We start from the raw sequence: 25,964 nt of genomic DNA, 5'->3' as shown, positions 1-25,964 counted from the left end.
AGATCAGCTAAGTGGAATCACCAGAACCTGACAAGTACTGTTCAACCACACATTATGCTAATGGGAAGGGAACAGAAATGGACAGTGGTGATAGATTTAGAGGATCTCAAGTGACAGAAACGGAGGGAAGAAGGGGGAATTCTCCTGTGAAACAGCAGAAACATTAGTGGCTGAGAGAGGAACCAGAGGATGTTTGGAAAGTAAATGTAAAAGGGAAAAATAAATCAGAAGTAAGCACCAAAAGGTCCCAGGAGGTCAGAGGTCAGTGTGGAGAAAGTTAAAGTTAAAGATGTTTTGTAGAGGCCTGAAATTCACACACATATGGTAAGGGTAACTACGGTCTGGGGGAGTTCTACTGCCTATGTGAAAAAAGTAGTATAAAGCCTTTTGTGGCTCCAGGGGAAGCTGCATTTAGTCTGATATATTGCAGTGATGTGACTGAGTGGATAAATTGCATTGTGGGTAGTGTAGGCGCCAGGTTTTCATAATGTTTGAAACAAACGATCGAAATCCATACATCAGAATGAGCCTTTTATTATTCCACACGTTTCTCCATTTTTAAAACCTGCTGCAAACATTACCCACAACGCAACTTAGCCATTGAGTGACATCACTGGAGGCAGTTCATCAGATTACATGCAGCTTCCTCTGGAGCCACAAATGACTTCATACTACTTTTTTCCAGGTATGTAGTAGTACTCCCCATGACCTGTAAACTCACTTTAATGAAAACAGCATTGGTCCAGCATTTCTTCACACTGCCTACAAGCCTATAGTGATTTAAAATGTACAGGTAAGACATCATGCATTAAACTGAAATAATACAGAAATTAGTATTCAGCCTCTGCTAAGTCCTCCTGTCATTCTTTGTGGCCAGGAGGACATTTTGGTTCAGGGCTCTGTCAGCTCAGCTGGTGTCATTTGAGCCATAATGGAGTATCACACTGTGAAACGAGCTCTGACAGTCTCTGGCTGCCACTGAAACCGGTCTGGCAGGTGGGAAACTGGTGCACTGGGCACGCCCGTCTCTGTGAGGAGAAGAATGAAGAATTGTGGAAAAGATGGAGGCTGGATGTGGGAGGTGTCAGGCAGGGAGGGGGGAAGGCAGACTTACCTGTTGTGGCCCAGATGAGGGTCAGTGACAAACACACAGTAGAGTAGAAGGGAGAGAGGAGAGGTGCTTAATGTTGCACCACAATGCTCTGACCGCTGTTCTGTGACTGAGTAAACACCTGGATGTGATATAGCTCCACCCACCTGCTCTCACCTCCACTCTCCACTCTCTGCTGACCTGAGTCCGATGGCAAAGCATGACCCGGTATGTTGTTCCTTTGTTTTCCTCTTACAACAAAAACTAATTCTTCTAGCTGAAGTCCCCTCTGACTTCAACCTTCTTCCCATTCCTCTTTAATCATTACTTACCTGTCCCCCAGACTCTGAATGGTGGCTCTTGTTCTGTTTATCTGCTTCTTTGATTGCTCTGTTTGAGTTTCAGTGTGTTGGTTTATAGGTCGGTCGGACCTGTAAAGCTGCGAGGCCTCCATAGGCTTGAAGAGTGCTGTTTGTTGTAGGGATTGTAGGCTGACATCAGATGTTTTGTTTGCTTCAATTTACCTGTTGGACAGCGGGTACGAAGCTTGAGTTTGAATATAGGTTTTACCTAAACAAATTCTTTAAAATGGTTTGTGTCTTTAGGTTCAGGGTAACACTTTTATTTACTTACACTGTAAAATCTGACAAAGTGATCTTCAATTGCAAAAAGCTGTTGAGACTTTTGAGCTCGTACACATTGAATTTAATAGTCCACCTTGTTTGGTAGTTCTGAAGTAATGTCAGCTTTTAAATTAAGGTATAACACTGTAATATTTTTGTATCAGGAAACTGATTATCTCAGAATTACCAAGTAATGTTGATTGTGAAATTTAAGCTGAAAAGTATTTACAACTTAAAATGAGTCATTTTGAGGTAATCTGTTTCCTGTTTTTTAAGTAATGTCACTGTGTCAGATGTCACAGTGAAAGGAACATTTGATCATTTAGCACTGGCTTTATCTGCAAAGTTGGAGATAGATGTGTTTTTTATCTATCTGTACTCATGGCCTATTGCAAGATAAACATGTAAAAAAAATTAAGTATGTGGTAAGGATTGTAAAATCCTCTGACAAAAACTTTTGATTTGGGGTTATAGAGATACACCTGACTTGACTAATGATGAGCACCTAAAGTATTACATTTGTTGGTTACGTGGTTGAAATTCAAAAGTTTTGTGAACTCAAAGAGGAACATGAGAAAATCTCAGATCACTACATTAGATGCAGAGGCCTGACTTGCCTCTGCCTTGATTTAGGCCCTGTAAATAAACAAAACAGGACACTTTAGTTTCCCTTCTCATGTTGGGTAGCTTTGTAACTTTATAATATCACAGTTATTGTTTGAATCCAATATTGACGTTCTAAACAATTTGAACCCCTAATCTCTTCATTTTTTCCAGTATTTTTCCACGATAGCCTAATGGTTTTTTTCCATGACGATGGCCGATAGGCAAACTATGCAAGATGATCCAACTGTACTCTCTGCTGGGAAATACGATGAACCTGCTCTTCCACCTATTTCAGCTAGGCCACTTTGCTTCAATTAAGTGAGGTGTATGCTGGCTGTAGGCGAATTTTGAAACACGATCTTCATGCCATAGAATGGGTCTTATGAAACACCTTTTGTAGCAGGTCCACCTATAGTCTTCTCAGTGCACCCTCAATAGATTAATTCCTTTCTTTTTTCCACAATGGACTCCCCACCCCCAAACAAGACTATTGAAAAGGCAGTAACAAACCCGACCTTAAAACTGTGCATATCAGAATCTTTTATCAAGATCATCAAAAGTTTCTTCGTGGAAGGTGATGTACATGTCAAACAGCAGCTTCTGATTGTACTAACTCAAACTCATAAAACTTAATTGTGGGTGAATCCCCTGTAATCAGCCTGCTGTCTACCATCTTCTGTTTCTCTTTTGATTTGTTGGAATGATAATTACTTGTTACACACTGGTTTCCTAAAACAACATTGCCTTACGTATCACTTTCTGTAAATGTTTGGATGACAGCACAAACAGGTGTTCAGGCCGCAATGTGCTCAAACAAGTTTAGTCACATAACATTCTGCATCCTTTAGTCTTCCAAAGTTGCATTTCACATAGCACAATGTACGAGGGCAACATGTTGCAACTATAGAACATGAAACCATTGGCTTAATTTCCCTAAGAAGTAAAGAAATAGTTTGACATTTTAGGTTAAATGCTGGTTTACTTTCATACAGAGAGTTAGATGAAAACAACAAAACAATCTTCAAATCTGTATCGTAAATATGAAGCTAATACTAGCGGCTGATTAGCTTGACTTAACAAAAAAGACAGGAAACAAAACTTTGCAGTTTGTGACGTAAGCTGAAAGAACCCACCGATGACTTTTGGTTTGAACCAACCACCAACCTAACCTTTGTTGCTCTTATAGGCTACTACGTCACCTAAGTATCTCCTTTGTTCCCCTCATACTTAGCACATCCACTAGAGGTTAGTGCGTAATAACAAACATAAAACATAGGATGCACTAAGCTGCTTGCACGGACAACCTACACAGCCATTATTCTGGTGAGGACGAGCTGCCCAGAGACACCAGGAAGTGCTTGGCCAAGAAATTATGAATAACAATCCCACACAACACCACAACATGTTGTTTTTACACTCCAGATAAAACATACCAGATATAGCGTGTAAATTAATGCGCTTCAGAGGTGCTAGAGTTTTCTTTCTGTTTCTAGTCTTGTGCTACGCTAAGCTAACCAACAGCTACCTCTAGCTAGGTTTTACATTTTTAGCATAAAGGCTTGAGAGTGGTATCAACCATCTCATCTTATTCTCATCAAGAAAGAAAATAAGTGTTTTTCCAAGAATGTTTAACTATTCCTTCAACTCGTTTGTTTTATTAGCAAGTACAGTACAAACAGCTAATCACTTGACCTATCCTATCAAAGTATTTTCTGTATCAGCATCATGGTTAACATGAGCTAAACTTCAGCCATAGGGAAGCAGGAAATGGTTTGAACAAAACACATTTTTGCAAGTCATTGTAGGACAAAGACAAAGATACACAGAGCTATCACCTGTAGTAGGCTATTGTTTGGTCAGGGAGAGTGAGTAACCTATTATTAGATTTATATCAGTGTCAGTCACAGTGAGCTTTAGCCAATTGGCTGCTTCCTTGTCTGCTTCCTTCAACCTATTACCTTTAATTTGTGATCAGATGGTAACTTACAAAATCAAGATTCTGATTAAACTGTCTAACGAATCTGATATGGCTACAGGGAGCTGTGAATAAAAAAGGGCAGGGAAGGCAGCATGAATAAACATTTTTTGAAATGAACTGTTAAAATCTTATCTTTTGGATACTGTTGCCAGGAAACGTCACTTGCGTCTTTGTGCATATTGTTACCCAGGTGTGGATTTAAACATTGGCGTGATAATAGTGTTAGGATTGCCTCGAGGATAATGGGCTATGTTCTCAGTCTTGACAACAAAAATATGCAGGTGATTAACCTGCCTATCTATTGTCTTTCTATGTAATGATATCATTCCAAATATAGCAGGGTGTCTTGTTTCCAAGGGTAATAGATGACACAATAATGGACAGTTTCTTCACAGCAGTTAGTCATTTACTTTCCTTTTCTGTCTTTTTCTCACAGAACGAGCCCCCTCCTCCTTACTACTCTGTTGCCGTGCACACCCAGCCCCCCCTCAAACCCTATGAGGAGGTGGTGTATGGCGTGGGTCCAGGCCTGACACCCCCCACCTTTCCGCAATACATCCCCCAGTATCCACCACCTGTGGCTGTGCCGCAAGTCGCACACTCGAGCATACGTGAGTGTTATCCACAGCTCTCACATTTTCCGGAAAATACAATGGAGGCAGGTGTACCAGCAATACAAATGGGGACAGAGACGCTGTGAGGATTATTAATGTGTGTTTACTGTGTACTGTTTGTGTCCAGCCCCCAGACATAAGAGGAGGAGATGCTGTGAGAACAATTCCCAGTGTTATGGAGGGTCAGGGGGAGTCTTACTGGTGCTCGGTCTGCTGGCACTGGCCATCTGGCTTGGAGGTATGCTGTGTTTATTCATGCAGATCCCTGGTCATTGTCATCAATATTCATTTGCTGCTCTTATTTATTTAGGAGTATTGTAACTGCATGCAAAGTATGCGGTAATTTAGTATGTTTTGAAGGAATTATTTAATTTTAGCTTTTTTTTAGTTCAGGATGTTGTTGATTTGGATTGTGAATGAGTTAAAAGTAGTTGAATGTGTTGAATTATTTTTTTAAATAGCTGCATATATTCATTAAGTGACACTTAATTTAGGTGTCTTGCTATAGTTAACTGACCCTCACTCATAACTGTCCACTCTACCCTAACAACAGTTCGTTATGGCACCCGGTTGGCGACAGTAGGGATCCTCTACGATGACGATGATGATTTCATGAATGACAATGCCCCTCCACCAAGGTTTGACACCTGCCCCAACACTACTGTCCAATGTAATGCGATAAGAGACTGCCAGCTGGGCACCGACGAGACAAACTGTGGTGAGTGGGCATATGCACACACATAGACCTTACCAGCACCAAACTAATACACGGACAGATGGTGAAGAAGGATGGGCAGACACTGAGGGTACCCTCAAAAATGAAAAACAGGCTAGATGATCTTTTACATAGGCTGCTATGGAGATAATATTCTATGATCAGCAAGTGTATTCAGTATCATTGAAACTTAAAGGATAATGCCACAGATTTTACACATTAAAGTGTGTTTGCAGATCTTGGCGTGTATTTTAAAACAAGACTCCAGAGGAAGCTGCATGTAATCTGATATATTGCCTCCAGCAATGTCATTCAGTGGCTACATGTACGTTGCATTGTGGGTGATGTAGGCTCCAGTGTTTGAAAAGGAAGAAGCATGTGTGGAATGAACAAGGTGATATCTCTGGTTCTGCTGTATCGATTTTGATCATTTGTATTTAAACTGTCCATATTGAGTCGTACAGTGTTATAGGAGTGCAGTGCTAGACCAGTGGACTGCTTTTCACAACCGCGAGCCTACATTACCCACAATGCAACTTTTCCCTCATACTGTCTGGTGCTGCATTACTGTGTTCCCCCTTAGCTCCTGTCTCTTTAAGGCCTCACTCCTGAATTCCCAGTCTCCTCTGATTGGTCAGCTCACTCACGCCTGACACAGCACCACAGCAGCTGTTCAAAATAAATTTGTATGTGCCAAACTAACTGCTAGGTATAAATTATGCAAAAGTTTGACATGGTGATATAGTGTGATGTCACAAAGCCACAGAATTAAAGGCGGGACTACTGACGAGGCATTTTAGGAGCAGTGTTTTCTGTGGGAGAGAGGAGCTTCTGTTGGTGCAGAGATTGACCTTTTTAACTTTCAAGATCTTTTACACGCACAAGAACATATAAACACTGAAGGGAAGGAAAAAATGAAAAAGCACATTATGTCTCATTTAATTAAGATTTAGATTGCAGTACTTTCACACTGTGGTATTGCTACTTTTACTTACGTAAAAGATCTGATTACTTCCTCCACCGCTGCACAGCAGCATGCTTGCATTTTCCAGTCTTGCATAGTGCAGCATTTTTATTTCATATTTGATTTTGCTTTCAATCTAATTGTTGTAGTTGCAACAGCAGCAGCACACAGGCCAAAGACTCCACATTAATGTCACATTGTGTAAAGCCTAATCATCTAAGCAGCCTGTGCCCTGTTGTCTCTCTCTTTGTCTTCCTCAGTGAGGTTTGGCACAGACAATGGTCTGCAGGTCAAGACAGATCTAGATGGCCGCTTCCTACCAGTGTGCTACAGTGGCTGGGACACAACCTTGGCCAACCAGATCTGCGCTCAGCTCGGATTCAGAAAGTAAAACATCATCCCTTAAACTCTGTCAAAGCTAACCTGACTCAAAGTGAGCTAAACAACACAGATAAAATGGTCTGTGAGTAGCAGTGCTGAACACTATTTTGGATCAGCACTTCAACATCAGAATATTTATTACCATTCCTCATCATCGTTCAGATCTGTCTCATGCTTCAGGTAGGAGTCACCGAGCTCGTCATTTCGCCAGACCCAATTTCAACAGCTGCTAGTGAAACAAGCTTCTATCTCCAACCTGTAATTTACCCGCTGAGATCCATCTAATTTCTGCTCAACTGCTGCCTTGTGTTGAGGCCTGAATTGATTCTCCACAGGTTTCTCTGAGGTGTCTCAGTGTGACAGAACCAGAATGAGTTTTCAGACCCAATCAGGCATTGTTTTATACAAAACGGTCTCTGTATGGTGCAAGTTTATCTCCTCAGCTTTCTGAACTTCGCTTCTCTCTCTCTCCAGGTCCTATGCCACCAAAGCAATTGAGTCACAGGAGGCCGCTGGTTTAACTGTAACCAGCAAATCATCTTCACCTATCCAGGGGCGAGTAACAGTCAGGTATACAAATAAGTCTACTACTATTATGTTCATACAATAGCTCAGGCCTAATCTATAATCCTGAAATCAGTAAATTCTAGTGATTTGATTATTTGCTTTTTGAGGCTTAGAAAAAAGAAAACAGCAGTAAGGTGCAAAGGGGTTCGCCTTATGTACTCATGTTAACTCACATGTTTTTCTCATTGTGGCATGACGCAGTTCTTCCTGTCCAGACCAAGAGACTGTCTCCCTGCAGTGTATGGGTAAGGAGCGTCCATCTGTTCCTAAAGTCATGTGTCACACGCAGTCACACATGAGCTGTCTCTCCCTATCTCAACCTCGCAAACACAGTGCACTTTCTACGACTACACATCCACCCATTTGCTGCCTTTCTACAGACCTCATTATATGAGAGTTGGGGTGATAAGGTTAAATTTCAACAACGAGAAAACCAACAATGAAATAATGCATTCAACAACTGCTGTTATCGTCATCCCTCCCCACTCCCTGCTGCATTCAACGTGGTGTTTCTTTGTGGGGAGTGATGAGGTCAGAGCCTTGATCATCACTGTACACGTTCTACATTTACATAACAATCTGTTCTGCGTGAGTTGGCAGACTGAAACAGGCTGAATTAAATATGCAATGAATACATTGATATACAGTGCAATTAACTGTTTTTCACAGTTTTTTTTTTTAACACTATAAAAATGTGATGTTTAAAAGTCTTTACAATTACTTGACAGATGTTTCATAAAGCATTTCATTGTGTGTTGACAGTGAAATAACTATTAAATACAGTTTAATCAACTATAAATGTACCATTTATTAATTATGGTTATAATAAAGTTTAACTCATTTAGTTGGTTTAAAGAATCATTCATTTGGAAAGCAGAGTTTGTGAACCAGTAACACACTATGATGTAGTTGTAGCTGTTTCTTTGGTATCTCACATTGTCTTCTGTTCCCAGACTGTGGTCGGCAGCAGTCTACATCCCGGATCATTGGGGGCAGCGTGGCCACGATTGGTCAGTGGCCCTGGCAGTTGACGCTCCACTTCAGAGGTTCCCACGTCTGCGGAGGAGTCCTGATCTCCCCTGATTTTGTTCTGACCGCTGCCCACTGCTTCCCAAGGTGACTGACACAGAAAATGCATGTTTTTTCATTTATTCTCAAAACAGGACTCATACACTGTAATTGAAGGACTGACGTTGTTCAGCTGAAGTCCACAATGCTGAACTGATGCATGTCAAAGTTACAATACACAGATTCACAGTCTTTGCAGGCTGAAACAAGCCATGCCCCAATGCCAAATCAGTGCGAGTCTATTGATTTTCTGCTAAACAGCCTCTTTCTGTGTTGCAGAAACAACCCCGCAGCTTTCTCTGTGAGAAACTGGAAAGTGTACAGTGGAGTGGTGTCTCTGGACAGTCTACCTGCCGTAGCCTACTCTGTTGAGAAGATCATACTGAACGAAAACTACAACAACCAAACTAATGACCAGGACATCGCTCTGCTCAAACTCACATCTCAAGTCGGTTTCAATGGTCAGTCACAGCTTTACTTTATTAAAATTCTGTGTATGTTCATCCTACTTACATACATGTACCTGAGGCTGCCTGCAGAATTTGGTCCTCACATCAGCACCAAGTTAAATGTCATGGAGAATTGTACATCTCAAAATAAATCTTTTCTTTACCTTTTAACAGTCCCTCACTGATTTCAATATCCCATTAATGTACCGTTTGATTCACACTGTTTAGTTTTATATAAGAGGTGATTTAATATCTGAGAATTTGGTCAATAAATAGTAAATGTCAAAACATTATTTCATCGGGTAAAGTACACAGTAGACAATACACAGGACAGTCACTACCATAGAAATGTTTTTTCTGTTTCTGTTGATGCTGAGCTTTTAAGGTCTGTGCAGAATCCACAGTCATACTGGTAATCTGATTAGCCCAGCCCAGTGTGTTTGTGTGTGTTTGTGTGTGTGCACGTGTCTACAATAATATCCTTTTGAACACACAAGGTTGCTGGTTTGCAGAAGTTAAACAAGTCTTTTTTTGTTATCCAGGTGAAGTTCAGCCAGCTTGTCTGCCAAACTCTGGCCAGCGGTTTCCCCAAGGAACCAAATGTTGGACCTCTGGTTTCGGCACCACTGAGGCAGGCTCAGGTAAGCTGAGATATGGAGCCTCCTATAGCAGCATACATAAAATGTCACAAATGACAGTTTTATAGTTTATTTTAGTGGATCCAGGGATGGGCAATCCCACAAAATTAAATTTTCATCTGGTACCAGGTAATACGAGGGTCGGGATCAATGATATCAATACAGATATTGCTATTTTTCATTATTAAAATCAGCTAATGTACTATCAGAGAAAAATGTCATGATTTATGAGGTCAGCGTATGTTTAAATTAAAATATAGCTTTCCACATGAAGAGAAGCTGCCAGACATAACAAGGTGCAAACATATACAGAAAGGACAGTAAGGAAGTACAATTAGCATGTTTTATTCCCTCTGTTCATTCGGAAACTGGATCTTTCTGTTTGGGCATGGAAATTCATTCTTAAGCTTCCCTTAGGTAATGCAATCTATCAGTTCTTATTAAATTACATGATGCAATAATGAATAAATGAATGCATGCAACACTGAACCATGGATCTGGTACCCAAATTGGTCTTTACTAGGTTAAAAGGCAGGATTACAATTGGGAACAAGTAAAACATACGACTCCAGAGAGCTATCGCAGGAGTCAGAAAGCAGGCAGATAGTCATCAGAATAAGTACAGGCAGGCAGAGCACAAGAGAATAAAGTCTGGACCCCCTGAGGGAACATGGATGATCTATCAGAGACTGACTAATGTCTGTCTTCTTTGTACTGAGGCGGATATGGGCAAAGTTTTACCTTTCTGCCACTATTTTGACGTATTGTTTCCTCATCAAAGGCACCGTCTCCAGGGATCTGATGGAGGTGACTGTGGACCTCATTGGAAGACAAACGTGTAACAGCCCTGCTGTGTATCGAGGCAGCGTGACCAGGAACATGATCTGTGCTGGAGACCTGAATGGAGGCAAAGACTCTTGTCAGGTGAGCAGTCAATATGAGAGGCAAGGTGTACAGTAATTATGAAAACTTAAATTAAATTAGAAAATTTGCCTTTGATTTCACCGTCAGACAAGCCCTTATAACACTTATTAAAAACATGCCTTCATCAAACAACAAGCCAAAGAAAACAGACAGGGGTTTGTATCCTGTTTGGAACATATTATTGTACTGTTGACTTACTATTTTCACATTAAATTCATTTATTATTGTCTGTTTCTTTTCAGTTTTCTGTTTGCTGTTTGGTTATGCTAAGGCACCAAAAATATGTCATTAGGTTTAGGCAACAAAAATACTTGGTTAGGTTTAGGCAAGACAACTACTTTGTTTAGGTTTAGGCAATTGATGGGGGGCCCTGTACCATCAAAATGATTTTGAACATGACTTCAAGGTAAAAAAGTTCTATAATGTTGCTTTAACTCAGTGTGAACTATATGTTACAGGGGGACAGCGGTGGACCTCTGGTGTGCCAGGGGACGAACCGCTGGTACCTGGTTGGGATCACCAGCTGGGGGGCTGGCTGTGGTGAAGTAAACAAGCCTGGCGTTTACACCAGAGTCAGTAGTGTTTTGCCATGGATCTACAGCAATATGCAGGTAAGAACAGAGTAAAAAAACAAAAAAACAATGATGAGTATTGAAGAGAATGTTTTATATCCAAATGATTTTCTGTAATTTACTTGTTTCTCACCATCTTAATTCTTCTCTCCCTCCTACAGTTAGAGAAACCGTGATGCCCCCTTGTCTCCAGCTGGAGGTCTACTGTCCTCACGTCCCCTGTGAACTCTGCACTATGAAGTCTTCTCAGAGAGATGGATGGGTTTACACACGGACAAGTGATGAGGAGATGCTATAGACAGAAAGCCGGATGGGTGAAAGGTTGCACACTGGTTCGGGGGAGTGGCACTACAACATTATTCAGAATTCACACTTGAACATGAGGACGTCTCACTGTTCTTCATCATCCATATTCATCCTCTGTCAGACGGCAGAATGTGTATTACCTGCACCTGATTGTTTAAACACACTAATCAATGCACTGTCTCCAGTCTTGCATTCTTGATCTTACTCTCCTGTCTCTTGGTGTGTCAGTCGTACAGTATACTTAACGTTTACCTACATGTTAAGCAAGCTTTAAAGATGGCTGGTCCTTCTCTCTTGTGTTCTGTGCCAATGAAACGCAGTCCACTCTACTGTGATCTCCTTGATTGGTTCGAGAATGACACTCTTTTAAATGATTGATGATTGTAGAGGTGTGTTTTTGTCTCAGGGACACATCCCAGGCTTTTTTAGCGCTGACCTTTGTTTACCATGCTAAAAAAAAAAGGACACTTTATGTATTCACTTTGTGAAGAAGGAAAGCAGTGTGACCCTTGACTCTCTTATTGAGCTGGCACTCTGTCTGCACACCTAAACCTCCCAGTACACTCACACTGTGAAACTGTTCAGAAATTGTTCTTCTTGCATTTTTATGTCAATGCGTGTGGTCTCTGTATGTCATATTTATGTGCATTTGCCAGAGTTTTTCTATTTGTCTGATGTGTGGGATCGCATATAAAATAAAGATCAAGGTGAATCGATATCATGGAGTCAATTAATCATAGCGAAGGCAGAAGAAAATCACCAGCTGTCAATCATACACGAGCCTGGCATTATGCTGGGGGTCTATGTAATGGGTGTGTGTGTGTGAGAGAGAGAGAGAGAGAGAGAGGGAGGGAGAAGGAGAGGGAGCGACAGTGAGGGTTCAACGCACTGGATAAGCAGTCACTCCAGGAGCCACACTGTTATCCATCACATCTATTTTTCACAGGACAGGTGGATGTGTGCAGTGTGAGCAGCACATATTGACAGATGAGAATATCTGGAGCTAAAGCCTTGTGAGACAAGCTGATTTATTTTTGTGGGGTGGATTTCAGTTTGGTGAAACAAGAGGTAAGTTGATACGCGCGCACATTTTGATGTCTTAGATAGTGTTTGTGTTATCTTTTACTCATGTAAAATTGATTTAAATGGAGAATTTATCATAATTTTATTCCAGTGGCTTGTAGTGAGTGTGAATAAATGGTGTAATTTGTCGGATTTTCAGTGAATCACACACATCTCTAAGTGAAATTAGGCTATATTACGCCAACACGTGTGGTGTTTGCATTATTCACACACTGCTGAAGATGCTTAAGCCATTCCCAAGGCTTCTTCTTGTGTATCAGTGCTGTAGAATGAGGGTGTGTCTGCTGCCACTGGTCACTGTAACCTTCACTGGTTGCGCGGCAAAATATATACAAGCCATTACGCAGATCATTATTTCATTTTCTCTGACGTGACTGCTCTCGTAAACAGTAAGTCGAAAAGCAAATATCAGATGATGTCACTGCCTTTATTATAAGCGGGTAGCTGCTGTCACTGAAAACGCAAAAAAAGGCACCAGGCGGATGAATCCTCCGCTCCGTCAGACGATCCACAGGTTGAGGGACGCACGAGTGGATGAAGGCGCAGACGTCACAGATCGGATGTCGAGATGATATCTTGCCGATTGTGAGTCAGTCAGTGGAAGCTGGCGGTGCGTTCATGTCATATTGTAACACATACTGTCCCAAAAAGCCACTATCTCCTGCACCTGACGTGTTGATTTCTAAATGAGTGTGTGCGATTTCCACTCGACAGTGATGACAACCACACCCCTTTCTCCTGGAAGCCGGCTGCCCTTGTGATATGATAAGACATGTCATTTTAACCCATTATTTGGAGACAGTCGCCATGGTGATAACGCACAGTATGGGTCGACGCACTTTGTTGTCATCGTGATGTAACATCATAATGGTGGCACATATAGGAGGCAGATTGTTCCCCCCACACAAAGGTTATGGAGACCTGTGGAGTGACCTACTTATCTGCCCTACATTATTTTTTTCATCACTGTCGAAAAACAGGAAATACCTTTTTTTTTTTACACACAGACACTACAGACAGTTACAGACACTGGGACACTTCTGTATTTAATTTGTTTACAACACTTAAAAGCCTTAGGGTCGTTAGTCATCAGACGGATGTGCTTTCAGAAACCTGCACACAAGCGTACATTGAAATGGGAAATTTTCCAAAGTGACGATAATCAACCTAATATTTAAAACTTTGCACATAAATTCACATATGATATGTATAATGTACAAATGTCCAACATGATGACCACACTGAAGACACAGTAAGGGGCTGCTGGGGTGTGGTCTCATGTAATACAATGGAAACTGTGGGCAGAATCTGTCATTTGAATATAGTTTTTCTCTCACCTTGCCCATGTTTTCGATATTTCACCAAATAAACTGGAAGTTCAGATGTCAGGAGTTTGTGTCAGACTGACCTCAAGCCAGATAGTCTGATGTCAAAAGGTTAGATCATGCTGCCAAGCCATGGTCTACTTTATCCTCTCATTGTTCCTGTTGCTTTTGGTTGTGTTGTCTCTTTGATTGCCTTCCTCTGTCATTGCATTTCCTGACCTCCCCTTTTCATGCTTTGTGTATTTTATACTGGAAATGCCACTATCATACGACAGACTGCCCTTCCCCTGCACTCACTCCTCAGACAGTGTCTCCTCTGGGTGCCCTTCGCCTTGTACTCTCCTGCCAAATAATGTCTGCTCGTCTCCCATTCTCTCTGTCTTTCAGCCTGCCCTTTCATTGTTCCCAAATTACAGAAAACAGCCTCCTTTCCTGCTTTTCCCTTGTTTTGCCTGCCCTTTTCTTATCCTCTCCTCTCAGACAAAGATGGGCCTGGCGCTGGAACTTAATAGTGCTAAACAATAGTGCAGATGAGGTAGGTTAAGGAAAGACGGAGGGCCAACTGCTCAGGTGCCCTGTATCATACCATAGGAGAGAAAGGCTGCTGCTGAAAAGCTGCGTGATACATTACATTGGCCAGTGCCAAATCTCTGAAAGATTCCCACGGGACAAATGTGACACTGACCTACTAATGGTTAAAAATACTTCCTCTTAGACAAGATGTCTAGCGAACCCTAACAAAAGTGATATTCTCTTTTGTGGTCTCATCACTCATCATTTCTTTTTTCACGTGACGGTCAAAATGTTTTATTTTGTTGGTATCGTGTAAGACGAAACTGCAGTACAGAATTGTCAAAGGTATGTCGAAAGGCATTTCGCTACAGAATCACCATTAAATAGTTTGTCAACCACAGAGCATTGATCGCAATTCAAAATACGAAAGTACAATACAAACAAAAAGAAAACATTAATAATTCCAGTGGCTCTTGGAAATATCTAGGGTTTTCAGACTTACAAATTTTGAAAAGCCACCTTGAACAGTGGTGACAGCTATAACGCCACCTTTGTTCCTTCCGCCTCCTGACATGAACGCTTGTATGAATATAATGTGAATGTGATATGACACGTGTTGTATGTTGATATAAAACATACAAATTTGAACATATTCATGGTTTGCAGAGGCATGAAAAGGCAACAATTCTGGCGACTGTTCTGAATATTGATAGTTGTTCATGGGTTAAAGAACTACAGTATAAAATCAAGGTTGGCAGACCACTCAACATACAAGGTATTTTGTAGTCAAAAAGAATGATGTTCTCTGATAACTTCTAAAATAAAAGCTGCAATAACTACTGCCAATAATCAGCTGAACCTCTTTCAAATTGAGGTTTGTATTGCCTAAAGGTCTGCTTCCTTTGTCCTTAAAAAGAGGGATAGGTGTGAATGGACGAGTGAATGTATTCTGAGTCAGACTGATTGTCTGGCCTTGAACCCCAAATCTTCGATGGAGGTTGTCCAGCTGGCCCCTTAACCATTAACACTTACTGTCATATCTGTGCCATTAACACGTCTAGTGAGAGGAGACACAACAGGGCATCACACCACTCTTTATCCACCAGCTAAGCATCATCCTTCACTCCAACATCCTGTCTTTCCATTAGTCTCACATCGACAGAACTATCTTTACACTGCTGGAACAGGAACAGGGATGTCGTATGGGAACATTTAGCAAGTGGATAAGTATCTATTTACAAATTAAGTTTTCTGTCATAAATTTATAGTTTTTTTACTTTTGGTTGATCATCTGTCCACCCATCTTTTCAATTTATGCATTATCCTCTCGGATATAGCGAGGTTTCACACCAGTTGGGCAGCATGTGATGATTGAAAATGAGGAGGAGGGTTTAGAGGAGAAAGAAAAAGGTTATGGGAGACTCATACTGCTATTGAAGAGGGAGATCAAGATGACTCATGGTCAAATGTACTTAACAGTATCTCTTCATGGAAGTCAGCTCAGTTGGTTGTTTTAGTGAGACACTTGTATTTTCACGTAGTTTTTCATACTATTATGACATTTTCCTGATATTTCCACTCTAGATACCAAATTTGAACATTTCATGTAAAACAACATATCACTTTATCTTATTATATCGCCAAACCTTCTCGTTATTTCATAAAATCAACATCTCATTGTTGTGTTTTTGCAATAACAACCCAAACGCAAGACACAAAGACCGATGGCTGAAAGAACAAAAGGCGAGCTTTGATAACCTGAGCTGTATTCCAAAACAAATCAAAGGCAGGCAACAAAACTGACAGAGCAAAACTACAGCAAACCATAAAACTAAATGATTACAAACCATTACCCTACAAAATAGAAAACAAAACAGGAAACATCTAAACTGATAACCAAAACCACGACAGTCAACTCAATAAACTTTCTCTCTCAAAGAAAAATACATTATTTATGATGTCTTTATTTGGCTGTTTATCGGCTCTAATGAAATTATAGCAGGTGTGCGCGAGCTACGGGTTATGAACTCCCTTTTGAAATACAGCAATGTGAAATTACCAGTCATCGGTTATTGGTATCGGCTCAAAAAACTTAATATCATGCATCCAAAGTAACTAGCCTATACGATTTTGTCTAGGTTAAGTATTAGTGGAAATGTAACAACCCCAGCAGTGTGCGGGTGTGGAGCGGATAGGTGATGGTGATGGATTCTTACTGAAATACAAACAGACACATATAGATGTTAAATATCCTGTTATGACGTGAAATGGATCTCACAATAAAGGATTTTTTTTCTTGTAATGGTTGCATTAAAAAGCAAAGGCCAGCCTCAGCGTGAATAATTTCCCCCCCGCTGTACTTGAGCTGGATCCCCGTTTATTGATGTGTCTGAACTGAATGTGATATACAGTTTGGGGCCAGCCATCAATCATCACCTCTGATGTGAAAAAATGATGTCTCTTTAGAGATGTGACAGGCATGCCTTCAAACACTCATATTGTCGTTTCTCATCAGTCATATCTGGGTTTGGTTTTAACTGCACTGAAATGTTCCACTCTGAGTACACCATATTCTTCGTAGTTGTACACTGTAAGAAGTACTTCAAAGGTTTCAGTTTTGACTGTGTCATCACGACTGAAACTAAAAGTATTTTTGTCTCTATTATTTCTAAACATTTAAAGGTGCAGTCTGTAATATGTAGTGCCCCCTAGCAGAACAGACTTTTATTCATAAGTATGTTTTATTAAGCGTGTTTTCATTTCCTTAGAATGAGCCGTTTATATCTATATAGGGAGCGGGTCTCCATCCACGGAGGCTACATGATTTATTTGTGTGATCCTATTTTTCTTCTCTTTTTTTTTGTTATAACCTGTAGTTTTAGAGATTAAACAACTAACCGCATCTTTACGTCATCACTTGAATTAGTAGAAATACTTTGCCAACGTCTTCGAAAAGGGAGGGGTGAGCAAGGGAGTGTTGCCATCTAGAATCACACCGCTAGATGTTGCTAAATACTCGATATATTACACACTGTACCTTTAATGACAGCAACTTTAACGATAATGTGTGTATTCAAACAAGAAAGCCTTTTATCGAAAACATTCCCCAACAAAAGACAGGATCAAAACTTGACCTCCATTGAAAAATAGCGAAACAAACTTAAAAATGAAAATAATAAACTCAAGTAAACTATCGTTAAAACTAAATAATTCTACTCTACTACTATAATTCTAAGAGTAGATGCCATTAATCTAATGGATGCCATAGGCCTTATGTTCCTCAGTTGTCATCTTGTGTCACATTATTTCATAAATGTCCTAGTTACAACCTGTTGCTCAGGTCTGTAAATCGAATATGTGAAGCACACACATACAAACAGCAACCGGGCAGAAATGCTACAGCTGGTTCCTCAGTTAATGACTATAATGGACTGTGGTCATTTAAGTGCACTGTGTCCGCTACCACTGATACAGTTGTTGACAGGCAAACAGCCCGATGGGTAGATGGACATAAATGGACCCAGTCAGTCAGAGAGCCAGTTAGTTGGATGGATGGGAATAAAAAAAAAGCATGTAGGCAGACAGGTGGACAGCCAGGTGGCACTCTCAAACAGCAGAGGTAAAAGCTGAGGTAAATAAAGCTTTTAGACTTTGAAGGCTTGATACATGGTTTGCGTGCAGCTTTGATATGCTTCTTCAAATGCAATGCTGTCAAATCTTGTCGCCTGTTTGTATTATCTGTATCGAAGCATCAATCAATCAATGCTTCCCGTTAGGGCCAGAGTGTACTCAATCAGACTGATTTCCAAAGACATACAGACAGACATCCCCTTCATTTTGTTTGTTTGCTCCTGTTGGTTCAAACACTTTGTTTGCAGCAGTGAACTGATGGTAAATTACCACGCCATATCTTGATTTATGAGTTGTTGTTCCCACCAGGTCTGTATTTCTGCAGTTATAACTGCTCTGGTCATTATGTATTTATAAATGTGAGGACACAAGTGTTACAAAGAGCACAGTAAAAACATGCTGTAATCATAAAACCTTAATCACACTTTGGTTTCCAGGAGCACATATTATAGAAGGTGAAACTTGGATATTTCATAGATAAGTTTGATTTATAGATATTGATTACAGGTTCAGTGTCTAGGATTTATGGCGGCCTATGGTGGCCACTATTAACAGGAAAAATGCAAAAGGCTCCCTTTAGATTCAGATTTTGGTTTTTCTGTTCTGGGTCACAGTAGAAATATGGCGTTGCAACATGGCAAACTCCGTTGAAGAGGACCCGTTCCCTCTGTAGGTATAAAAAATTTGACCCGATGAAGTGATCACCAATGTTGTTTAAGGGGCACATGAATCAGTATAACAAGTTTCATTGCTATACATCCAATCGTTGGTGTTCACTTATTACCACAAATGTCAACTTCGTGGTGATGCTAAAGGAAAAGACTGGGGGTCTTAAAAGTCATTAGGCTTCATCCTTCGGAAACTATAGATGTCTGCAAAAAATGTCATGGCAATCCCTGCAAGAGATGTTGAGATATTTCTGTCTGGAGCAAAGTGGGGGACCCACAGATTGATAGGCTGTCATTGCCACCCCTGGAGTCATGCAGCTAACATGGTTGAAAACGTAACTGGTCGACATTACAGCAATATAGCTTAACATGAAAGCATTTCATGGGAGACACAGTTGTCTATGTGCATTGAACAACCTACATGAAAATAGGCCAAGGTTGTGTGATGTCCACAGGGAGGAAGGAGTAATCTCTGCCAGGAAAAGAGAACATGTAAGCAGCAGGCTCCGAACATGGATCGCTATGCAAGATAAAAACTATACCCTTAGGCATCAGTCAAACTCTGGGGGTTTGGATAGAGCCAGTGCTGTGATGTGATTCCCACTCTCACACACCACTTACTGTATAGTCTGTGGAGTGCATATACAACAGTGTGTGTACATGTGTTCATTGTTATTGTTTATGTCTCACTGTGCAGGGGCATATGTGCTGGAGTAGTAAAACAGACCTCTCACTGTATTTTTTTGTCTTTCATTCTCTCTCTCACCCTCCCTACTCTATGTCAACAGTTACCATGGAAACTATTTTGCTCTTCCTCTCTTCACTCCTGGTGTGTGTGGCTGGTAAGTGCCCCCCTTGTCAGGAAACACACACAGACACACACACACACATCCGTGCACACAGTAATTGTCCATAGGGAGGCAGTGTTGGGGCAGGCGGTTATGTTACATGAAAAGGCTCTCACTGGGTGTGTGCTCGCAGCAAAACATCAATTAGTACTTTAGGGCTTCATGTGTAGGTTGGTTAGTCACTTACTGTGTGTGTGTGAGGTCTGTTTATACTGTATGATTAAGTGTAAGACACGTAAACACATGGTCACACAGTCACACATTACAAATAGATGATGTGGTGCTGTGATGCCAACTGTTTTTGTGTTAAACTGAGAGCTTGTGTTAGGTAAACATAGATAGATAGATAGATAGATAGATAGATAGATAGATGGTGTTCATGTATTTTCTCACTTATGGTCTCCTGTCTCATTTCCTGTGTTTCTACCCTCTCCTTTCTCCTTTCACCCTCTGACCAAAACCACTTCCCTTCTTTGCTGCCTCTCAGCTGTATCAGACCCCAGTGAGCAGGGTGAGTACCCTTGATTTAATCTCTAATAGGGGTCACACCTCACTCCCAACAGCCACATATAGATGGGTCTGTTGGTTTCCAGATCAGATCCGACCCTTATGGATTGCCCCACTGCAGCGAACAGTGGCAGATGTATGGATTAAGTCTGTGTGCTGATTAGAAATAGATTTTTATAGAGTGTAATCGATGCTGAAGAGATGAGAGTGGCTGTTTGGTAGGAAAGAGAGATGATAATGTATTTCTATGAGAGTGTATGTGGGTGTAAACAATACTAGGCCCTATTACAATTTCAAATCCTATTGCCAGATAAGAAAATCAGTTTTGGATGGTTCTGCAAAACCCTTGATTATATCATATGATGGCAACTACAGAATAGTTGGGGATTGGGAAATGTATCAAATAAACTGTGGTTAATATTAAGAAACAAAACCACTATGTTAAGTTTATTGAGCTTTACATACAAGATACAAATACAAGAACAAGGTCAATTTAGTTATCATTTAACAACACAAGCGTTGCAAAGCAAAACTGAGTTTTAGTCCCTTTATGCTACATCACAGAAAAACAAAAACAAAACAAACTAATAGCCTGAAGAATGAAGCTGCTCCGTAGTCTGGTGGTACGGCAGCAGATACTGTATCTTTGCCAGATTCACAATAGAGTTCTCTCAAAGTCTGGGAGTGCAGTCATGGGTGTACAGTGTGAACAGGAGGGGGCTGAGCACACAGCCCTGGGGGGCTCCGGTGTTGAGCACTAACACAGAGGAGGTGTGAAAAAAAAAAAAAGAGAGAGGAGAGGGAGAGAGGGAGACATAAATTAACAGTTAAAAGGGGCACAGAATAAGAAGACTGATAAATGTGAACGCCTTGGTTCTGAATGTGTGGTTTCTATTGTTTTTACAGATGACCAACAGAAAGTTGAAGACCCATTTGTTTATGGTGAGTTTAGAAAAATCGTTCTTCTTTTCAATAGTGGCCATCATCAGCACATTGAGTCAACATATAAGAAACTTTTGGAATAAATGTCACATTGATTACATCTCTTTCTCCTGCTCATGTCTCTTCTCTGGTCTTCTTCTACTTGAACTCCTTCTGCAGACTATCACAGCCTGAGGGTTGGGGGGTTGGCATTTGCCGTGGTGCTGTTCACACTGGGCATTCTCCTCATCCTCAGTAAGTTAATCTCTCTGTGTGTGTGTCTATGTGAGCCTGTGTAGCATTATATTATCTGCACATGCACTCAATGTAATCAAGTATTAAAAGCACATTAAGAAGAATTCATTAAGAATTAATTAATCATTATTGCATTTCCATGCTGTGTTACTGCAGCATTACTTTATCAGGTAACAGCGACACAGATAATGCACCTGATTAATGAGAACTCTGGACAACACAGCTTATGATTGCTTATGTTTCTAGGTCGACGATGCCGCTGCAATATCAACCAGAAGCCCAGGTATGTCAGTGTCCTTTCTTTGACTGAAAAACACCCCAAAGTCTTGGCTGTGTAACATGAAATGATTTGGTTACCATGACAACCTGTGGATCCTCTCCTCAGGGCCCCCGGAGATGAGGAGAAGCAGGAGGAGAACCTGATTGTCCCCGTGGGTGAGACGGGTGAGATTTAAACTCTGTCAGCTCCCTCACCTCTGGCTCACCCCCTGACACACATCCATAATAGAGTTTCCCTTTGGGAGGGCCCATAGCACAGGGGAGAAGGGGGGAGTGATTCATGTTCACACTTGTTGAACTGTATGTGTGAGACCAGCCCAGTATCCTGCAAAGAGTGTGTTATAGACATATCGATCTGATAGAGGATACTGTGTCAGTGTCATGTTTCGCCTTGATTAGGTGGGAAAAGTACACGTGCATGAAGGCCAACAGGGGGCGATAATGATGGGCGCAAAGGAACGCTGTTGTATAAAGAGCAGCAAAGTCCACGCAGGCATGAGGTTGATTTATTGTTCAACACCAGGACTTTAAAACAGGAGACTAGGTTAATTTCCCATGTGAAACCAGTAGTCAACATTGACTTCTTTTGTTAACCAACATACCAAACTGTGAAACTCAAGCAAGCTTTATTTTGAAAGTCTTACCACTTATTATGTATTTATTATTGGTAACTGGGATGTGGACAAAGAATGAATGTGTGCTTGTCATGGTTAGGAGAGGCAAAACATGCTTTGATGATACTGGATTGGAGTGACAGACAGACAGATAGACAGACGGACAAAGAGCATAAAAGTTATATACCTGTTAAATTACTGCTGACATTTTCCAAGACATATATTAAGTCTAATTTCATTACTTTCAGCTTGAAAAAACAGCAACTTGTAATCAGTAATTTATTACAGAGCACAGTTTGTCACCTTTACCCTCCCCGTGGGTGCATTGGAGGAAGCTCCAACATCTGAGATTTCACAGTTGCCATCCTTTTAAATGAGAGCAACAACCAACTGCACGATCATTTTCACATGTTTGATTCGTGGGTTTGATCTCCTAACAGTGTCGCCCATGCCAACTTTTTGTAATAGAATGTAACTAAACATTGTTCAAGCCACCAGTCGTCACCAAAGAATTTCATTCTCTTGCTTTAGCATATTCTCTGATGTCTGAGCATTGTGTGCACATCAAGTACATACAGGATTAGTGTACATAAGTAACAAATGATGAAATCGAATAATAGAGTAGAATAGAGTGGGAGGATTGAGTGTTCCACTCTTCTTATTTCAGAGATTGAAGAAAGAAAGAGAGGCAAAAGTTTGGGGCAGTCTCATTACAAGCTGTCAACAAAAAGTATTTGCGTCTTGCAGTGTGTGGTGCATGTAATCAGCTTCTTCATGTAGTATATTGTACTATTATTTTGCTCTGTGGTATCTCTTAACCATGCTCAAAGAGACCACATTATTTTCCTCCTCAAGAGCTACAGTACAACTTGAATGTTTCTCTCTGACTCCCACATGCACAGCTCATTCCTGCTGGTCATTTGCCCGAATCAGGCTCCTCCATCCTGAATAACCAGTAAATGGAGAGCTAATGTTTAAACAAAATGTCACTACATATCTTGAGGGTACTGCAGTCACCGAACCGGTTTGAAAAGTTGTTATACTGAACATAGAATTCATTAAGTTAGCAACAATACTCATTCATGCAGCACTTTTTAATCAGTTCAAGGATGCTCCGATATCCTTGAACGCACCACCAAACAGACAGTTTTATAACAGCTCCTGCTTTATTAGAATAAAGCTGATGAAATGTTGAGAGTGTTATATTACCAATCTCCATCAAGTTTGAATTGCACAGTCTGATTTTCATAATGTGGTTTTTATAATGGGGTCTGGAGGGCACTGGTGGAAGAAGTATATATAATATATATAGATGCTTATATAAAAGTAGCAGTATCAGAGTTTAAAAATACTCCACTGCCAGTAAAATTATATTTTGAGTAAAATATAAAAGTTCTTTGGTGAAAAGAGTTACCCATAACTCTAATGTTCAAACTAGAGCTAATTTGACCAAGTTCGTACATGCTGTTAGGAAGTATTTAGTATAATGCATCATATTTTGTTGTCATATTTGTTTTTAATGTTTATATTATTATTATTATTATTATTATTATTATTATTATTATTATTATATGCATATATTAAATTCATCTGATAAGTAGCTAATAACCATAGCTGTTAAAAAAATGTTGCAGATATAATGGAGTAGAAGTATACAGTAGTAATGCTCAAACAAAATACTTTGAAATTATACCCCACATTTGAGTAAATGTATTCACTGTTTTACATTAAGAAAACTCATTATGTCCTTTAGAATAAATTCAGCAATACACCGTCTTAAAGGAGACCTATTATGCTTTTTCAGTGTGTTATAAATAATTTTTGTGCATGTAAAAGATCTTGAAAGCTCCTTTCTTCCACAGAAACCCTGCTCCTGACACGTCTCGTCAGTAGTCCCGCCTTAAATTCCGTGACTTTGCGACATCACACTACGTCACCATGTCACACATTCACGGTCAGCTAGTTTGGCATGTAAGATTTAATTTAGTGCAGCTGACTGATCAGAGCATTCTTGGTATTCAAGAGGGGGGGTCATAAAGAGACAGGAGCGTTTCAGGCAGAGGGGGAATACTGTGCTGCAGCACTGGACAGCATGAAAAAACTGATGAGTTTATTTCAGCAGTAAAACATGTCAACTTACCAATAGCAGAACTGTTAACGTAGTCCTCCAAGTGATTGCATGTATGTAAAAGAAAAGGTAAAGAGAAGGAGAAGGAGTAAAACATTTAACTAGAACTGACTGTGTGAATGCAAGTTTAATGTTCTGCTTCGTCTAACTCACTCGTCCGTGACCTCTTTCAGCTACAGCGCCTGCCGAGACTGCAGCAGAGAACTGATGCCACTCCACTGGACCGGACTGCCTTCTGCAATGATGATCAGTTTTATTTGATATTAAGCCACTAAAACATTGGAGTTATTGATGATTATGGTAACTGGTTGTATGACGGGGTAAGAGGAGGTATATAGAAGTGTAACATGTACATAAATCTTTAGTCCGTTGTGCTCAGTTGTGACCGTGCCAGTCCCTTAGTGCTCTCGTCCTTTTCCTGTGCCTTTCTGTGACAGTCTTTCACTCCAGTTGTATGTCTTAGCCAGTAGCACCTTTGACACAAGATTGTCTTTGAAGCCCCAGAAGAATTTTTAATATCGTGTGGTCTGCTATTCATCGTTTTGTATTTAATGCCTTCAGGTTTTAGGATTTGTCAATTTGTTGTTTATTTTGTTAATTGTCCTTGATGAATGTTTGTCACATTTGGATTATAACATATATTGTATACTATATACATATATAAGTACATCTATATTAACACATATAGTTTACGGATAAGATGAACAGTTAAATATTCCTTATTTAGGTCTACATTTGAATGGTTGGGTGTGTTTGCGTGCCGATGTGTGTTTATGTGCGTGCATATCCTGTATATGTATGTGTATATCACAAGTGCATGTGTATTTCTACATGTAAATGTAATGAGCCTTATTTAAGACAATCTCAACTGCCACAGCTCTCTGACTGAGCACAGGAATAGTTTGCAGGTCTCTGCATGAGCTCCTCCACCACAGTGTCTCACATGTAGAGTGGAGGGAGCTCCTGCATCAGCTGTCTCACTGCCTTCTTCTCCACTGCTGGCTCCGCCTGGATTAACGAGTCTCCGGCAGACTATGATTAGTTTCGCCACACACACTCACTAGTGTTGCAGATCTGTGAAGCCTGTTCTCTTTCTTTTCTCTTCATTGTCATTCACTCAAATGTCATGATGGTCTGAACAGCAGTGCGACATTTCGGAAAGGAGAGACACAAAGTTTGAGCGTTTGAGAGAACATTGATATTATTTATGTGCAAGACTACATTAATAGTAGCCTAATGTAAGCCAAATCATAGCCAGAGACCAGATGAACAGTCTTTGTTGTGAATCTCCTGTCAGGTCAGGCGCTCACCGAACTCAACTTTGATTATATCTGTTTTAAAAGACGACCGCTGTACAAGTAAAAGCTATGTTTATTCTACGCATGAGGCCTTGTTGTGTAGCAACCTGTTGTACTTTTGGTATAAGTAAATAAAAGTATGTCTGACCACACATAATAATGTCTTGCGGGTCTTTTATCCGTGAACATCAGATTCTACAAGCAGCCCCGAAATCAATCTGGTTATTTCCCGTCAATGTCAAACCAAGGTTACGAGCTGACACTAAGCTATGAAAGTGCAGAGCCAGTAACATGTCGATCATTCTCCTATGATTCCAAAGGTTGGCAGATATACGCTCTTTATTAGCATGAGAGTACAAACTTTACTGACTGAGACGGTAAATATGTAACTGAGCGGCGA

The 25,964-nt window shown here is 40.5% G+C and overlaps 2 protein-coding genes across 2 annotated transcripts; both read left to right on the top strand.

The window, feature by feature from the left end:
• Positions 1 to 1,175: 1,175 nt before the first annotated feature.
• Positions 1,176 to 12,213, top strand: tmprss13a (transmembrane serine protease 13a). The gene is made up of 13 exons (XM_084351927.1): positions 1,176 to 1,318; positions 4,734 to 4,908; positions 5,039 to 5,149; positions 5,465 to 5,629; positions 6,851 to 6,977; positions 7,446 to 7,541; positions 7,740 to 7,783; positions 8,492 to 8,654; positions 8,886 to 9,067; positions 9,598 to 9,696; positions 10,475 to 10,617; positions 11,076 to 11,228; positions 11,351 to 12,213. The coding sequence occupies exons 1-13, from the start codon at positions 1,301 to 1,303 to the stop codon at positions 11,363 to 11,365; spliced, it is 1,491 nt and encodes a 496-aa protein (XP_084208053.1). The 5' UTR covers positions 1,176 to 1,300; the 3' UTR covers positions 11,366 to 12,213.
• A 143-nt stretch (positions 12,214 to 12,356) lies between these two features.
• On the top strand, positions 12,357 to 25,716 carry fxyd6 (FXYD domain containing ion transport regulator 6). The gene is made up of 8 exons (XM_084351755.1): positions 12,357 to 12,563; positions 19,503 to 19,556; positions 20,050 to 20,073; positions 20,976 to 21,011; positions 21,171 to 21,245; positions 21,492 to 21,528; positions 21,631 to 21,689; positions 24,440 to 25,716. The coding sequence occupies exons 2-8, from the start codon at positions 19,508 to 19,510 to the stop codon at positions 24,472 to 24,474; spliced, it is 315 nt and encodes a 104-aa protein (XP_084207881.1). The 5' UTR covers positions 12,357 to 12,563; positions 19,503 to 19,507; the 3' UTR covers positions 24,475 to 25,716.
• Positions 25,717 to 25,964: the final 248 nt, after the last annotated feature.

Source organism: Pagrus pagrus (genome assembly GCF_965226575.1).
Source record: "Pagrus pagrus genome assembly, chromosome: 4".
Classification (NCBI taxonomy): Eukaryota; Metazoa; Chordata; class Actinopteri; order Spariformes; family Sparidae; genus Pagrus; species Pagrus pagrus.
Note: the sequence above shows the minus strand (reverse complement) of the source record. Positions and strands in the feature narration are given on the sequence as shown.

Coding starts and splice junctions, on each gene's coding strand:
- tmprss13a (XM_084351927.1), top strand. Junction 7,542..7,739: donor CAGGGGCGAGTAACAGTCAG/GTATACAAATAA, acceptor GGCATGACGCAG/TTCTTCCTGTCCAGACCAAG. Junction 9,068..9,597: donor ATCTCAAGTCGGTTTCAATG/GTCAGTCACAGC, acceptor TTTGTTATCCAG/GTGAAGTTCAGCCAGCTTGT.
- fxyd6 (XM_084351755.1), top strand. CDS start 19,508: ATGGAAACTATTTTGCTCTTCCTCTCTTCACTCCTGGTGTGTGTGGCT. Junction 21,529..21,630: donor AATATCAACCAGAAGCCCAG/GTATGTCAGTGT, acceptor TCCTCTCCTCAG/GGCCCCCGGAGATGAGGAGA. Junction 21,690..24,439: donor TGTCCCCGTGGGTGAGACGG/GTGAGATTTAAA, acceptor GACCTCTTTCAG/CTACAGCGCCTGCCGAGACT.